Genomic DNA, 18,393 nt, shown 5'->3' with positions numbered 1-18,393 from the left:
CCAAGTCATCATCTTAACTTCATAGTGCTGCTGCCTATGCTGTCTGACAAAATCAACTATCAATCATGTAGATCATGTATTTTCAGGTAGAGATACAGTACCAGTCAAAAGTTTGGACACACCTACTCATTCCAGGGTTTATCTTTATTTTTTACTATTTTTTACATTGCAGAATAATTGTGAAGACATCAAAACTATGAAATAACACATATGGCATCATGTGTAACCAAAAAAGTGTTAAAGAAATCAAAATATATTTTATATTTGAGATTCTTCAAAATAGCCACCCTTTGCCTTGATCACAGCTTCGCAAACACTTGGCATTCTCTCAACCAGCTTCACCTGGAATTATTTTCCAACAGTCTTGAAGGAGTTCCCACATATGCGGAGCACTTATTAGCAGCTTTTCCTTCACTCTGTGGTCCAACTCAACCCAAACCATGTCAATTGGGTTGTGGTGGGGTGATTGTGGAGGCCAGGTCATCTGATGCAGCACTCCATCCTTCTTGGTCAAATATCCCTTTTTACTGAGGACTGGCTTCCGTCTGGCCACTTTTCCATAAAGGCCTGATTGGTGGTGTGCTGCAGAGATGGTTGTTCTTCTGCAAGGTTCTCCCCCACAGATGAACTCTGGAGCTCTGTCAGAGTGACCATCGAGTCACCTCCCTGACCAAGGCCCTTCTCCCTCGATTGCTCAGTTTAGCAGGGCGGCCAGCTCTAGGAGGAGTCTTGGTGGTTCCAAACTTCTTCCATTTAAGAATGATGGAGACCACTGTGTTCTTGGGTTCTTCAATGTTCCAGAAATGTTTTTGGTACCCTTCCCCAGATCTGTGCCTCAACACAATCCTGTTTCGGAGCTCTACGGAAAATTCCTTCGACCTCATGGCTTGATTTTTCTCTGACATGCACTGTCAACAGTGTGACCTTATATAGATGAGTGCCTTTCCAATGATGTCCAATCAATTGAAGTTACCATAGGTGGACTCCAATCAAGTTGTAGAAACATCTTAAGGATGATCAATGGAAACAGGATGCACCTGAGCTCAATTTCGAGTCTCATAGCAGAGGGGCTGAATACTTATGAAAATACGGTATTTCTAGTTTTTATTTGAAATAAATGTGGAAACATTTCTAAAAACCTGTTTTCGCTTTTTCTTTGTTTGTAGATTAATGAGGAAAAAAAATTGAATCAATTTTAGAATAGGTCACTTAGTCGAGCAGTGAATTTCAAAAATTTCATTCAACCACAAAGACCAGGGAGGTTTTTCCAATGCCTTGCAAAGAAGGGCACCTATTTAATATCACTTTGAGCATGGTGAAGTTATAATTATTATAATTTATTATTATTTAAAAACTTTTTCGTGGTATCCAATTGTTAGAAGCTACTATCTTTTCTCATCGCTACAACTAGCCGCACTGCTTCTTAACACAGCGCACATCCAACCCGGAAGCCAGCCGCACCAATGTGTCGGAGAAAACACCGTGCACCTGGCTACCCCAGTTAGCGAGCACTGCCCGCCACAGGAGTTGCTGGTGCGTGATGAGACATGGATATCCCTACCGGCAAAACCCTCCCTAACCCGGGCGACGCTAGGTCAATTGTGCGTTGCCCCAAGGACCTCCCGGGCGCAGATGGTTACGACAGAGCCTGGGCGCGAACCCAGAGTCTCTGGTGGCACAGCTGGTGCTGCGGTACAGCACCCTTAACCACTGTGCCACCCGGGAGGCCGCATGGTGAAGTTATTGATTACACTTTGGATGGTGTATCAATACACCCAGTCACTACAAAGATACAAGCGTCCTTCCTAACTCAGTTGCCGGAGAGGAAGGAAAATTGTGACTTTAAAACAGTTACATAGTTTAATGGTTGTGATAGGAGAAAACTGAGGATCGATCAACAACATTCTAATTAATCCACAATACTAACCTCAATTACATAGTGTACAGAATACAAATATTCTAAAACATGCATCCTGTTTGCAATAAGGCACTAAAGTAAAACTGCAAAAATGTGTCAAAGCAATTAACTTTATGTCCTGAAACACAGCGTTTTGTTTGGAGCAAATCCAGCACAACACATTAATGAGTACCACTCTTCATATTTTCAAGCATGGTGGTGGCTGCATCATGTTACTGGTATGCTTGCCATCAGCAAGGACTGGGAATTTTTAAGATAAAAGGAAAGTGGGAGACACATTCACCTTTCAGCAGAACAACCTAAAAGACCAGGCCAAATATACACTGAAGTTGCTTACCAAGACAACATTGAATGTTTCTGAGTTACAGTTTTGACATAAATAGGTTTTAAAATCTATGCCAAGACTTAAACATGGCTGTCTAGCAATGATCAACAACCAACTTCACAGAGCTTGAATAAAAAAATAGTAATCTAAAAAAATATTGTACAATCCAGTTACGCAAAGCTCTTAGAGACGTACACAGAAAGATTAACAGCTATAATCTCTTCCAAAAGTGATTCTAACATGTATTGACACAGAGGTGTAAATACGTGTAAATTAGATATTTGTGTATTTCACTTTCAATATATTTGCAAAAATGTCTAAAAACATGTTTTCACTTTGTTATGATGGGGTATTGTTTGTATATGGGTGAAATATATGTTTAAACAAAATCTATTTAGAATTCAGGATGTAATATAACAAAATGTGGAATAAGTCATGGGGTATGAATACTTTCTGAAGGCAGTGTACTTTTAGGAACACTAATGATTTTAAAAGCTAGGTTTCCAGCATGTTATTCCCATATGCACACACAAATTCTACAATCAAAGAAGAACCAGGGTTATGTTTTAGTCTTTGTGGCATCTGCTGCTCCAGACCATCACTGCCGGTTAAGCAGTGGAGGCTGCTGAAGGGAGAACGGCTCATAATAATGTCTGGAAATCATGTGTTTGATGTATTTGATACCATTCCACCTATTCCACTCCAGCCATTACCATGAACCCTTCCTCCCCAATTAAGGTGCCACCAACCTCCTGTGCTGTGTAGGTGTGTTTGTGCACCAGTGAGTGATGAATTGAACATGTCTTTTCCCTCCATGTCATCTGCATTCAGAGCATGCTCCGAGCTTCACTTCAGATGAATACCCAAACACAGCCGCGGTCAGGAAGCAAACAGTTGCTCTGTCATGTGGGGTTAAATATCTTAACAGATAACTGGGAAGGCCGTCTCAGGGTTCAGGCTGTTTGCAGTAGAGAGGCAGCCGTCAGGATTCACAGGTGCCTGGATTTGACAGAGATGCATGACACCGAGACTGCTGTCAGTTTCTGCCAGGGCCTGAATCTCCAAATCAAGAGTTGCCATCACTGATCTGTTTCAATAGCTCCCTGTCATATCCAATTCCTTGAGACACAGAGAAGAGAACGGGTATTTGTTAGTTTTTGCTCCTTTGGGAGGCATAACAAAAACAGCTCATGAGGAGAACCACAAGCAAGAAAATGTCATTAATAAATGGCCAAAATGAATCCACAGAAATAAGCAACATAGACTACATTGTTATAACAAATTGACAGTAACCATGTCACATCTCAGTAATAGTTTTTACTTTTGTATTTTTGAAAATCTTTTTTCTGTATTCTCACAACAGCAACAATCTTAGGGGACATCTGTAATTCAATTGTCTGGAATTGTTTTCATGAAAGAAACTAATAAGGAAAGTGAGCCTCAGTCACAATGCAATTACATTTGAGTAAGGAGATTTACCAAATGTACAATAGAGTAAGTAAAATAATGAGAATCAGCGCGAAACAGTAAAGTATATTCCCTATAGTCTGTATACTATAGGAAACACAACAAGAGGGAAATTAGTTAAGACTTTTTCATGTTTACGTTTCAGCTCTGAGGTCTTTCTCAAGACCGTTAAACAGTATTTACTATATCCCCTTTTCTTGTTTTTCCAAATGTAGAGTAAAAACGGTGATATCAAGACCGCAAAATGTCCCAGATCAACTCAAATTTTTCAAGAAAGCCTTACTCTGCAATCACCATTTTTCCGTTTTCAATAACTCTTGTTAATATATAGGACATTATTTCCAGCTACTCTGAATGGCCTTTCTTACTTGATAAAAAGTTGTGTAAAATGTTTTGTATTTTGTGACATATATTTACAATAAATCATATGAACTGTTCCATGAAAAAAAGCCATAATCACAGATCAGTAAGTGCAGTACTAGACCATACTCAATCTACTGCTAGCCTTGCATTTGAGAAACTTCTTAATTAGCCATTCTCTAAAAAGATAAATAGATAATTCCCAATTAATTACATTGCCAATACAATGCTATAGGCTACTGTTTCCCCTTTACACTAAATGCCCTTTACACTAATTGTCCTCGTCAGATGAGTGCTGGCATGAAGAGTCATGCCGCTGACGTGCTTTGTGGCGTTACACCTTTACACTCTTCTCTCAAACTCCCCCTGGAAAGGCCTGCCACAAAGCACTTATCATCCCCCCATCCCGAGGTCAACAGCTCTGTAGCGAGTTCAAGTGTCAACCTTTTTCCAATGTATCCCCGTGGGGATGGAATCAACATACAGTACAAGAGCCTTTTCTCTTCTTTCCATTAGCTCTCTCTCTGTCTCTCTCTCTCAGTAAGACATTCTCAAGCTCTGTTTGCCAGTATATCCTTTACTCATTTGAAGAGAAAAAAAAAAAAACAAACCCAATGTAATTAGTATTGGAATAGAGATAAACAGCTTGACGCACACACACCTCAGATGTAGGCCACCTTTAAAGGCTCACTGACTCCCTCAATATGTCTAGATAGGGAATCATGTGTATGTTTGTTCTAGATGCTGACTATATTGTCTGGTCAACAGGGAGGGCTTTCTGTGACTGCCAAAATTACAATACTGAACAAAAATATAATCGTAACATGTAATGTGTTGGTCCCATGTTTCATGAGCTGAAATAAAAGATCCCTGAAATGTTCCAAACGCACAAAAAGCTTATTTCTCTTCAATGTTGTGCACAAATTGGTTTACATCCCTTTTAGTGAGCTTTTCTCCTCAGCCAAAATAATTCATCCACCTGACAGGTGTGGCATACCAATAATCTGATTAAACAGCATGATCATTACACAGGTGTACCTTGTGCTGGGGACAATACAAGGCCATGCTAAGATGTGCAGTTTTGTCACACAACAAAATGACAAGTTTTGAGGGAGCGTGAAATTGGCGTTCTGACTGCAGGAAAGTCCACAAGAGCTGTTGCCAGAGAATTGAATGTTCATTGAAATCTATAGATTAGGGCCTAATGAATTCATTTCAATTGACAAATGTTGTTATATGAACTGTAACTAAGTAAAATCATTGAAATTGTTGCATGTTGCATTTCTATTTTTGTATCGTTTACATACATAGGAGGCCAGAAAGTTTGGCAAGAGAGGACTCTGTATGACGATGGCACCGCTGGAATTGTATAATCAATCCGTATGCGTGCTCAGGCATGGCAAAATTACAAGGCTCAGGACAGTGAAAGTGCACAACTTAATTACATGGTGGTTGACAGTGGGGCTGCGCAGCCACGCTGCTGCATTCTGTATTGGATTTTTAGATCCTAGGAAATAGAGAGGGTGCAAATTAGGAGAGTTTAACTCTGACATTGTAAAACTGTGTTCTTGTATCGTTGTGGAGAATGAAACGTATGCTAATTTTCCTGAGATTTTTGGTAGATCAAATAAACGGGCTAAATTATTTATTTCCTCCTGTTTTGCATAACGCCACTTAGCTGTTTGAAGCATCAGAAAATATCACTGTGCAGTGTTATCTGTAGGTCTTGGATACAGGGCACTACTCACTATGATGTTCAAAAGTCTTGACTGCATTACAGGGAGATCACAGATTCCTAAGAAGCTGGAAAATGAATCATATGGGCAGCGTTTACTATTGTACGGGTGAGGCGTTCAGTGTTCATTTGTTTCTGAGCTTATTTACAAACTGCTGCTCTAATCAGGTTATGTATTAGCCATGTCTCCACTAGAATACATATCACATGCTGAGGCAGACCCACATAGACAGTTGTTTTTATAATTAATTCCTATCTCATATATTGTACTGTCATGTCGGACCAACGTGGCAGAGTAAATGAACAATTATTAATTTACAGCACGTTGTCCAAGGAAATAATTGACCAAGGAAGTGACAGAGTGGTAGAGGAGGAGGGCAGGGCTTCTTGAGTCAAAGTTGTGTTGGCATTTCCCCTTTTGTGGCATGTTGCCATGGGGATAGCAGTGCACTGAAAATATGTTTTCTTAGTAGAGTGACTCATAATCTTAACTGCTTCGCTTTGACGGAGAGAGAAACACTTGGTCCCGGTGGAATATGTAGATTTAAGGTAGCTCTTGATGGGCTGCAGTTGTGACAGGTGGAATGGGACGAGGGTGGGGAAAAGGACCTCATTCACTGAAATAAAAAAATGCAACCAAATGACAGAGAGAAGAAATGCTGATTCTTCAAGATTGCTGGCAAACTGTAAATGTGATAACTGTCTTCGATAAGGGGGGAATAAGCTTCTCCTCTTTATTAATCACATGATTATTATGAATGATGTCACACACAGGGCAGTGAAGCAGAGCCGGGTCTTGAAGAATACTAGGACAGTAATTAATCGACATCCACATATAGCAACATCCCCAGGGCATCCCGTCCCAACACATTACTGTCACGTTTTATTGCTCTTATGTTCACACACTTGCACACGACCACATTTACATTGTCACTCAATCTACACGTTGGCCATATAGGAATGTCAATAGAGTGAGCGGCCATAAGAGCGTCTGCTAAATGACTTAAATGTAAATGTAAATGTAATTAGGAAGCGTCTATTGGCAAAGCTCATCACACTGTCAAGTACGCAGGTTCGTCTCAAAACGCCAATGCCGAAGGATCCTGGTAGCTAAATGCGATGCCAAGACTTTGTTTGAATAGTAGGCTAACCACTAACCAGTCAGTGGGGGCTGGGACTCAAATGGTGTTAAAGCTATATCAATAAATCAGTGTAGAAATGAAGAGCGGATACTTTTTTCTATGCAATCTTGGACAATATCAAAGTTGTGGATCGTGGAAAGGGGTGTCTGACTATATGCATTGGGGCGTTTTCCTGGGAGAATCCCGTGCGGCAGACCGACAGTGGTGTTCAGATTCGATGGTGAGTTGAGAGATCTTTGCTCAGCAGTTTGCGCTTTCTTGCTGACTGACTGAATAGCTTGCTGCCTATTAAATATGTCATTCTCGGGGACAACAATAGAGTACAATCACATTCCATCTATAATACAATCAATTAAATCCTTTCTGTGTACGACTTGAGTTCCCACAGGTATCTTCCACTGGAAATACATTTCCCTATGCGTCAGAATTCACTTTATGTTAAACACTTAAGGACATTTAAAAGTTCCAAATGTAGGGATTGAAATGCAATTAACGATACAGCCATGCTAATTAAATATCATAAAACTGCTTAATATCATCATGATTATGATCTGAATGGAAAGGATTACATACTGGTCTAACTTGTGTACAGTCTGTATTTCACTCACATACTATATGCATCAAATCAGCTGTAACATTACTACTGCAAGAATTTAAATTGACAAGATAATCCCTCTAGATTTAAGAGACCATGCATGTCATATACTCGCGTGTGTGTTATTTCTGGTGGTATAAGTACACTATTCATCTTTGGGTGTCATTAAAAAGGCGTGTGTGCCTATACTTTCATACAGCAACCACCGTGGTTTACCTGGTTGTGGGATTGACACAGAGAGTACGTGTTTCTCTTGACTTCAGGGAGAAGTGAAAGTGAAAGGCCCGCAGGAACGAAAGCACAGAGGCACTCTGACAAAGTCAGCACTGAAAAGGGCCTTTGAAGATCTTTTTTTATTTAATTTCTGTCTTTTATCTGACTTGCATATTGGTTGGCACAAGCAGCAAGTAGCAGTGCAAGTAGCAGTGCGGATTACTAAAGACTATTCCTAGCTTTTTAAAAGACAGGGGCAACGGTATTGTTTGGGTTTCATTTCACATCACTTTGGCGGGTTTCAGAAGCAGAACCTCCTATTTTGAAGCGGAGAGCTTAGACATAGGCAGAAATGAGTGACACATTGTGGAGCTGAGGCCTTTCATATGCTAAGCTATTGTGTACTGGTTGTGAAATCAGTAACCTTTACTCTCCCATGGTATATTTTTTTGTAATTATTCAAAGGAGGAGCCTGGCTGCCATCTGACAGAATGGAGGAGAAGTCTCCAGCGGGGCTGCTGAAGGAGACTAGGCTACAGGAGAAGGAGCACTAAGGGGATGTCCTCGGATTCTCAACGTTTCCCTTTATTGAAAAGGTAAACGTCCATGTAAGAGCCTCTTCCTGGAGATCTGTCTGTATGGCTCCTCAGACATACAGATAGCAGACACACATACATGGCTGCTGCCTCAAATGCACTCTGAGAGGAAGGGTCTGCAAGATGTTCATTGATGGTACTGCACGTTTATTCTTAAGGCCTAAGGATGAGTTTTCATATGGGTTTTTATGACAATGGGGCATAAATGACTGCACTTCATGTCTTTGTTGAAATGGGAAATGTTCCGTTCGATTAAACGGGACACCATCACAGGGTATTTGGCTGTGTTGGAATTGTTTGACCAAACCTCAACTGTTAGCCTTTCAGACTTTCCCCTTAAGTATTATCACTAGTGGTTTTGCTAAATGTATTTACTTGACTTTGACTAGCCTCTGACGGTTGCACTACTGCCGTGGCACCCTTTTTTTAATACCCCATTTGCATCAGACATCTAAACACAGAACATAGGACAACTATTACCAAGTGACACGAGCTGCATCTTTTAAGTTGCTAATTGAGTTCCTGTTCATTAAATTTGAACGGGAGAATTATGATGTGGAAAGTTTATTGCCGGGCTAAGAACCCTTAATAATGGAGATTCGCACTTCTTAAGAAAGATAACAATGACATGGTCGTAGAGATTTTAAAACCTCGTCATGTTATATGAAAAACAAAAAATGTATATCCTGAGAATAATTTACATTGTGTGTAACCATGGATATTTTCCCCCAGACAGGTTCAGCATTATAGAGCTGAATGCACAATACAGTAAGCAAGAGCAGTATCAAACAAAAGTAGAGGTTCTCACGCAAATATTTCACTCTCAATTATACAGACAATGGTTCAATGGGGGGATGTTCCTTTAAAAATCCCTGTGGCGTACAATGACTACGTTTTGATGAAACACATGACGGGCCCCAGTGGTATTGTCTTAGAGAATCTAGGAGCAATGACTTAACTCTGTGTCCCAGGTTTCAAGTGCAGCCATGGAGTTTCCTTAAAAATATAAAATAATAATAATAATGATATATATATATATATATATATATATATATATATATATATATATATATATATATATATATATATATATTTCTTCAGAAATTCACTCTTCTGTGCTTCAGGCACAGAGCGTTCTATTACACTTTAAAGCATTAACCAAGGGACTCAAGTGTCCTGTCGTTTCAAGATCAGAAAGATACTGCGCCGTTTGTTGCCTGCTTACCACTAACCTTCCCGCAATGGAAATGCAGAGCCTAAAGGTGAATGAACAAGATATATCAGGAGCACACATTGTCCCCGGACACAGCTGCCTGGGGTGACGGGGGGAGGTGAGATCTTAACAGGAATGACCAGACAAAACAATTAGATTGTTCTTGCACAACATGTTATAAGGCTGGCTTTATCTGGATTGCAGTTGATCAGATAATATTTGATAAGCCACAACTTGCTTTTTTTTCTCCAGAGTGGAAAATTGTGTTGCCTGTGGGGTTCCTTTATTTTTAAAAATTTAACTAGGCAAGTCAGTTAAGAACAAATTCTTATTTACAATGACAGCCTAGGAACAGTGGGTTAACTGCCTTGTTCAGGGGTAGAATTACTGCTTTTTACCTTGTCAGCTCGGGGATTCGATCTAGCAACCTTTCAGTTCGTGGCCCAACGCTCTAACCACTAGGCTACCTGTCGCCCCTTTTCAAAGCATTCCGGGGTCCTGTTTTCATTGCTATTTTATGACATGGAAAATGACATGAAGGCACAAAGGCAGAATAACTTTATAAGCAAACAAAGTTTGCCCGTGTGTAGTAACAGTTTGTGTTTTTGTTTTTGTTGTTGATCATGTAGCAAGTCTAGCTATATTACGCTTGTCAATGTTTTTAAGGCCTTCGCCTACATTTGCTGCAGGCCTACATCTGAAGTAAGTTAAGCTTCACTGTAGCTGCATCATTTAGTTTTCAACCCCCCCATAACATCATGCTTATATCGGTCCTAAAACGATCTAAAAATAAAGCCAAGCTGTCCTATATTATTCATAGTCTGCTTCTCATTGGATGTACTGTATTTTTCTGCCATGGAAAGGGACAATATTACGGTGTTCAACAGTAGCCTATGGCAACACTAAACAACTTGACTTGGATCATATCACAAAACGATTAATTATACTAACACCATTTAAATTGCTTGACTGATTTGTACAAAAAGCAATTTCAGCTTCATTGTTTCTGTGGACCAAATGTCCACAAACGTTCAAGCATCTTCAAGATAAAATAAACCATTGATTGAATCAAAGCTGTCTCTGTCTGCAGACAATTATCACTATGTTTGTGCAATTCCTCTCACACAGGGAGGTGTTACATCAAATATTAGCAGGGAAACAAAATAACATGCAGTGTCCATCTCTGATCATCTGGTGCAAGGAGAGAAAATGCCAAACAATTACATCTCGCACTGGGTGAGAAACTGACAGACAAGATTGCCTCGATGTTTTTGCCGCCCACATAAAAGCCCGTTTGGCACTGGTAACATAATTGCTCACCACACAACATCACCCACACGCAAACAGACATTCAATGATGAGTTTCCAAAGCAGGAACTAAATTAGTTGGGCCTGTGGAAAGCCTGAAATGACTGAGTTTTTACATTAACTCTACTCCCTCTGTGGAGAAATGAGTGAAGGACCAAACAAGACATCACTATGGCACAAAGATATCATCAAAAGCACTCAATCACGATAAGAAGGAAAGAAAATATACTGCTCAAACTGGATATCTGGTGGCCCCAAACATTCAACACATGTACCACAGAGGTGGAGCAGACATCTAACAAAATACCACCGCACAGAATATTAAACTGATTCACTCACACTCGCAAATCAAGCCCTGGACATTTATTGTGAAAACACAACAGTGCGCCGGTGAATAGATATGAGGAAATTAATTTCCTTTCAATGAGAGGAATGTGATAAAAGAAAATGAATCAAACTTTTGGTTGCTTATAGATTGGGCATGATTAAAATAGAGACTTGTGGACTTACCCGAGTTCCTCTTGGAGATGTATTTGAGATTGATGCAGGCGGCTGAGCTGATAAGGAGGAACATGAAGGCTGAGGGCTTCATCTTTCACACTTTTGGTGGCAGCTGGAACACAAAGAAGAATGGAGTTTGGATATCAAGTCTTATGACTGGGCCGACATCTCTGCTCACTCCCTCCATGAAAACATATTGGGTGATATCAAGCAAGGGGATTTGCCATTTCCTTCCATTTCCAAGACAGAGCGATCTGTTCATTAATTTATCCTTCAGACAGAACACTACCAAGTAAATATTGCAAAGGTAAGAAACTATCGACCCATGCCATACACCCCATTTTCAATGTTCACAGACTGAAAGCACACAGCTGTAATACTTGTGTATAAAGGAAGCACAGCTTAGTTGGCAAAGGGGTACGTCTGAAGCTGGTTTAAGAGTCACTGTATTACCAACATCAGTGTTTCAAAAACAAACAAACAAATAAAACAAAATAAACACTCGTTTTCAAACTAGCTACACTTCTATCCTTTCCAGCCCTCCTTCTCTGAGACTCAAGTAAGACTGGTGTTGGGTCGTGCACATTGCACATTGATCTGTTTAGAGTGATGGCTAGAGAAATGATAGAATAGATAGAGGAGTAGAAGACAGAGATTACCACCACCTGATGTGTTGCTACATAATCCAAATTAATAGAAAGCTAGGGTTTATGGCCCCTATAGATTTCCAGATCGTTCCTCACTGGCTGTCCATTGACTGGGGTTAGGAGCTCTCAGTACATCATCCCACAGAGTGCTCTCATCCACACTCCCTTAAAAGGGCCAGCTGAGCTGCCAATAGTGATACTGAATTACATCTGTTCCCAAGCTCTCGTCTAGACAACACACACACCAACAGTGCACAGTCACATTGTTGTTCAGGGAATCAAACCCAAGGGAAGTAATACCCTACTGTTTTGATGACAAGGAATAGACATGTCTCTCAAACATGTTATTGATCTTGAAATATATAGTGAATTCATTGTTCATTGTGTTATCAGTAACCATCAGGGCACATAAATATGGTGTATGCCATGCATGGTGTCAGTCTATGTAAAATATTCTTTCTACTCTGCCAAATTAATTAGGGATCTCTGACAAGAAATGTAATTCAACAGTTTTCTCCCTCTACACTATATGACAGCATTGCCCACAGCTGGACATGGAGGAGGAAGAAACACATTTAAATAGTTTTCAGAAATAATAGGGGAATCTGAAAAAAAAATCTGTATTTGTGGGCTGTCACAAAAAGGAACAAATATCTCTCCAAAAACATTCTCTATCTGCAGAAATGTCTTTCTTTATGCTTATTTATTTTCTGCTACCGAAGGCAATTCTTTGTTAAAAGATTACTACTGACTGCACTTTTCTTCAAACATACTGCATTTTTCTCTCTCCAAATAATCCATACCATCTCAGACATTGAGTGATGGTGAAAAACAAACCTTTACTGTTGCACGGAAAAGTTAGCAAGAACTCAAATAAACTTCTGAATGTGAGTGAAAAAATCCAGATCACACACATGCTCTCTCTGACAGAGGCACAAATGAACACGCACACACCAGTGGAGGCTGCTGAGTGGAGGACGGCTCATAATAATGGCTGGAACGAAGTTGATGGAATGGCATCAAACACATGGAAACCATGCCGTTTGATGTATTTGATAACATTCCACTAATTCCATTCCAGCCATTACCACGAGCCAGTCCTCCCTAATGAATGTGCCACCAACCTCCTGTGGCACACGCATGCAGGCACCTGCACATTCACACAGTTGTGACAACATTTTCCACACTCAAGTGCCTGCATCCAAACAACTAAATCCATATCCTCATCAAATCTACATAAAAGATCTAATACACAGATGGTTAATGATTACTACTGCACCTATGGTTCTTACTAGTGTATAGAGGCCAACTCATTTCCCCTCTCTGTTCCATAGTCCTATTGTTTTCAGTTAGTCCTGTGAGTCCCTTCCCCCTCCCATCAGTACAGCATGCATCTGGAATAAGAAACGTTATTTCCTTGTCTTGCTCTGGGAGGAGGAAGAGGCCTGTAGCAGTTACATTAAACCAGAGAGAGTGAGGAACAACAAGCGTTAGCCTACATATAGCTTTTTCTCTTTGAGCCTTTTATAGAGGGGAGAGAGATGGGCAGGGGCATCATTTGAAGGATGTGCTTGCCTCACTCTGACTTTAAATGCATACCTAAAGATTTTAGGAGGGAAAGTTGCTCTCTCATGCAGAGGAGCTTATGATCTCAACATGCATAATTTCACAGCCCAGTGGACTATTCCTGCTGCAGGACATGTGCCTTTTGTCTCGCTCACTGTCTTTTCTTTTCTACTATTTCCTGTCTCCCAAGACTCCTACGTTTATCCACGATGAAATAGGTTAGATCCTGCCTGGCTGGATATAATGTGTGTAAAGCCTTACATTCCCATCACTGTTTCGATGTGTAGAATGATTCACAACAAAAAGGATGCTAGCAGTATGAACACATAAAATTATGACATGACAATTTGAAAAGTCAAATGTTAGCAAAACCAGTCATTCTTTCCTCTAAAAAGAGCTGAATCAGTCATTGGAAAGTTCCACTGTAGTGTCACAGTCACCTCTGGGCCAGAGTTTGTTTTCAATTTATTTCACCTGCTGTGAGGGACAAAAAAGTAGCTCCATTGTAATTATAAAGTTGAACCCCTGCCACGGCAGATTTGGTGCCTCGCTTTTACTGTGCAGGATATGAGTTTACATCAAAGCAAATAGGGGCAGCGCATCCAGTGACTATAACGAGTGTCAGGGATCGCCACCCTGAATGCTAACAGCATCTCTAGAGATGAAGGGACTGTTCAGGTGCCAGGACAAGGCCTGACCTATGATACTACATGCCCCCTACCCTCAGCTCTAAAATGTAAATGGAGCCCTTTAAACACCACACACATATCATCTACTCTGAACCATGAGAGCAAATACAACAACAAGATGCTATTTCTATCCCAAACAGTATACATGGTGTATAGACTGGGGGCCATTAGGTCCTCTTTCCAGGTATCTGGCTATCAAATATTTAAGCATTCCCACTTTCTAAAACAGTCCCATGAAGACACATGCTGTAGTATTCCACTGACCCCTGGTATTAATGTCTTATGTGATCTCTAATTGTACTGATCTCAGTGTCTTATCTCTCGGAATGGAGAGGATTGTGGTCTGCAGTCTGCACACAGAAATATCAAGTTTTTCCGTAGACCTTTCTCTCATAAACTAAATTGAAGAACCTCTAAAACTTCAAACATGGCCAAATCCCCAGGTAAACCTAAGCTTGAGTGCCTCCTGTAGTCTAAAATACAGTCATCCTTTCACTACAGTAAGAGGAATACTCACTAGTGCAAGAGAGCCGGTTTTCTCTTCAGATCATTGAAATGTGATGCAGTCGCTCCTATCCCAAAGCATTTCTATGACTATACGGCTTCTTAAGGTTCTCAAAGTGAATTATCTTTTGGAGTCCTCCATAAGAAAGGTAACAATTCCCGAAGTGGCATTTACCACAAAAGAGATACCCATGAATCCAGGAATTTGTGAATTCTAAATTGGGGTGTAACATGCAGATTAACTCAATGCTAAAGCTCAGTGAGTCCACACCACTGCCGTGGCCTGGGAGATTAGCTGGCAGCGTGACGGTGATGGTGGTGCCACTGGCACAAGCAGCCAGGCATTAGACCGGCCTAGCTGCCAACCCATTTTCTGTGGACAACAAGTTCTTCATCCAGCACACTCCGAAAAGCCAATGGCGTAGCCCACCGTCTCCCATGACTAGCAGGCTGGCATAGGAGAAATGTACCAGCGGTCAGACTGTACAACCACCTGGCTCCTCCACGCTCCACTCAGACCAAGAGGAGCTGATGTGTGCTTCAGACAGCCCTAGCCCTGGAGACGGAAAAGCCAGCCATGTTCCTCAAGAATACAGTCACAGTACAGCCGGCAGGCCATCAGCGGAGCAGCCTACTCCATCTGACAGGACTCAACCAAACCAGAGTCCAGCTACTGACTGGGCCTGTTAAGGGAAAATAAATCACTTACTAATTGTTAAGTTGAGTAACACATCCCTCCATATACAGTACCAGTTAAAAGTTTGGACACACCTACTCAGTCAAGAGTTTTGATTTATTTTGTATTATTTTCTACATTGTAGAATAATAGTCAAGACATCAAAATATGAAATAACTCACATGGAATCATGTAGTAACCAAAAAAGTGATAATCAAAATATATGGCTGCTTTTCCTTCACTCTGCGGTCCAACTCATCCCAGACCATCTCAATTGGGTGGAGGTCGGGTAATTGTGGAGACCAGGTCATCTGATGCAGCACCATCACTCTCCTTCTTGGTCAAATAGCCCACAGCCTGGAGGTGTGTTGGGTCATTGTCCTGTTGGGTCACCTCTGTTACTATCCAGAAGATTATTGATGTATGTTCTTCCTCACTTCATCTAACCTGACCTCTGCCTCAAAGTGCTCACTCGTACCACACTATGTCTCTTCCCCTCCCATAGGATCACTGTTGGCTAAAAATAACATATCTGGACAGAATGTAAATGTTAGACATTCCCCTCCCTCCCTCAGTGACATGAATAAGTATATTTCATATTTTCAGAACCAAACAATATATATTCAGTGCATTCAGAAAGTATTCAGACCCTCTGACTTTTTCCCCATTTTGATATGTTACATCCTTGTTCTTACAACAACAAAATACATTCTCGTCAATCTACACACAACACCCCATAATGGCAAAGCAAAAAATGGCAAATTAGCAAAGAGTTACCTTATTTCTATAAGAATTCAGACCATTTGTTTTACAGCTCTAAATTGAGCTCTGTTGCATCCTGTTTCCATTGATCATCCTTGAGATGTTTCTTCAACTTGAATGGAGTTCACCTGTCGTAAATTCAATCGATTGGACATGATTTTGAAAGGCACACCCCTCCCCTGTCTATATAAGGTCACACAGTTGACAGTGCATGTCAGAGAAAAAACCAAGCCATTAGGTCGAAGGCATTGTCTATAGAGCTTCGAGCAATGTCCATATAGAGCTCCGAGGTACAGATTTTGTCGAGGCACAGATCTAGCGAATTGTACCAAAACAATTCTGCAACATTGTAGGTCCCCAAGAACACACTGGCTTCCCTAATTCTTAAATGGAAGAAGTTTGGAACCACCAGGACTCTTCCTAGAGCTGGCCACCTGGCTCAACTGAGCAATCGGGGGAGAAGGGCCTTGGTCCTGAAGGTGACCAAGAACCCGATGGTCACTCCGACAGTGCTCCAGAGTTCCTCTGAGGAGATGGGAGAACCTTCCAGAAGAGCAACCATCTCTGCAGCACTCAGTAAAAGACACAAGGCAGCCCACTTGGAGTTTGCCCAAAGGCTCTTAACCATCCCTACGGTGAAGCATGGTGGTGGAGCATCATGCTGTGAGGATGTTTTTCTGGGAGACTAGACAAGATTGAGGGAAAGGTGAACAGAGCAAAGCACAGAGAGATCCTTGATGAAAACCTGCTCCAGAGCGCTCAGGACCTCAGACTGGGGCGACCCTTAGCACACAGCCAAGACAATGCAGGAGTGGCTTCGTGACTGGCTCAGCCAGAGCCCGGACTTGATCTGCAGAGAAGAATGGGAGAAACTCCCCAAATACAGGTGTACCATGTTTGTAGCATCATATCCAAGAAGATTTGAGGCTGTAATTTCTGCCAAAGGTGCTTCTATAAAGTACTGAATAAAGGGCCTGAATAATTATTTTTAATACATTTGCAAGAATGTAATTTTTTTTCTTCCGCTTTGTCATTACGGGACATTTTGTGTAGATTGATGAGGGAAAAAAACTACTTAATCCATTTTAGAATATGGCTGAAAAGTGATAAATGTGGAAAAAGTCAAGGGGTCTGAATACATTCCGAATGCATTGTATAAGTGTATATATATACTGTATATATACAGTGGGGAGAACAAGTATTTAATACACTGCTTTGCAGGTTTTCCTACTTACAAAGCATGTAGAGGTCTGTAATTTTTATCATAGGTACACTTCAACTGTGAGAGACGGAATCTAAAACAAAAATCCAGAAAATCACATTGTATGATTTTTAAGTAATTAATTAGCATTTTATTGCATGACATAAGTATTTGATACATCAGAAAATCAGAACTGAATATTTGGTACAGAAACCTTTGTTTGCAATTACAGAGATCATACGTTTCCTGTAGTTCTTGACCAGGTTTGCACACACTGCAGCAGGGATTTTGGCCCACTCCTCCATACAGACCTTCTCCAGATCCTTCAGGTTTCGGGGCTGTCACTGGGCAATACGGACTTTCAGCTCCTTCCAAAGATTTTCTATTGGGTTCAAGTCTGGAGACTGGCTAAGCCACTCCAGGACCTTGAGATGCTTCTTACGGAGCCACTTCTTAGTTGCCGTGGCTGTGTGTTTCGGGTCGGTGTCATGCTGGAAGACCCAGCCACGAACCATCTTCAATACTCTTAGTGAGAGAAGGAGGTTGTTGGCCAAGATCTTGCGATACATGGCCCCCTCAATATGGTGCAGTTGTCCTGTCCCCTTTGCAGAAAAGCATCCCCAAAGAATTATGTTTCCACCTCCATGCTTCATTGTTGGGATGGTGTTCTTGGGGTTGTACTCATCCTTCTTCTTCATCCAAACATGGAGAGTGGAGTTTAGACCAAAAAGCTCTATTTTTGTCCCATCAGACCACATGACCTTCTCCCATTCCTCCTCTGGATCATCCAGATGGTCATTGGCAAAAATCAGACGGGCCTGGACATGCGCTGGCTGGAGCAGGGGGACCTTGCGTGCGCTGCATGATTTTAATCCATGACGGCGTAGTGTGTTACTAATGGTTTTCTTTGAGACTGTGGTTCCAGCTCTCTTCAGGTCATTGACCAGGTGTCACGAATCCTGCTTCCTGAGTCTG

General features: G+C 41.1%; 1 protein-coding gene across 1 annotated transcript in view; it reads right to left on the bottom strand.

Moving 5' to 3' along the window:
• LOC123993196 (X-linked interleukin-1 receptor accessory protein-like 2) overlaps window positions 1-18,393 on the bottom strand; it is a 319,699-nt gene that overhangs the window by 274,102 nt on the left and 27,204 nt on the right. Inside the window, exon 2 of the mRNA XM_046295081.1 lies at window positions 11,383-11,485. Coding sequence (XP_046151037.1) covers window positions 11,383-11,464 — 82 coding nt within the window. The 5' untranslated portion in view covers window positions 11,465-11,485. The remainder of the gene's footprint in view (window positions 1-11,382; window positions 11,486-18,393) is intronic.

The sequence above is a fragment of the Oncorhynchus gorbuscha genome, linkage group LG13 (assembly GCF_021184085.1).
Source record: "Oncorhynchus gorbuscha isolate QuinsamMale2020 ecotype Even-year linkage group LG13, OgorEven_v1.0, whole genome shotgun sequence".
Taxonomy (NCBI): Eukaryota; Metazoa; Chordata; class Actinopteri; order Salmoniformes; family Salmonidae; genus Oncorhynchus; species Oncorhynchus gorbuscha.
This window is presented reverse-complemented; position numbering and strand designations above follow the sequence as displayed.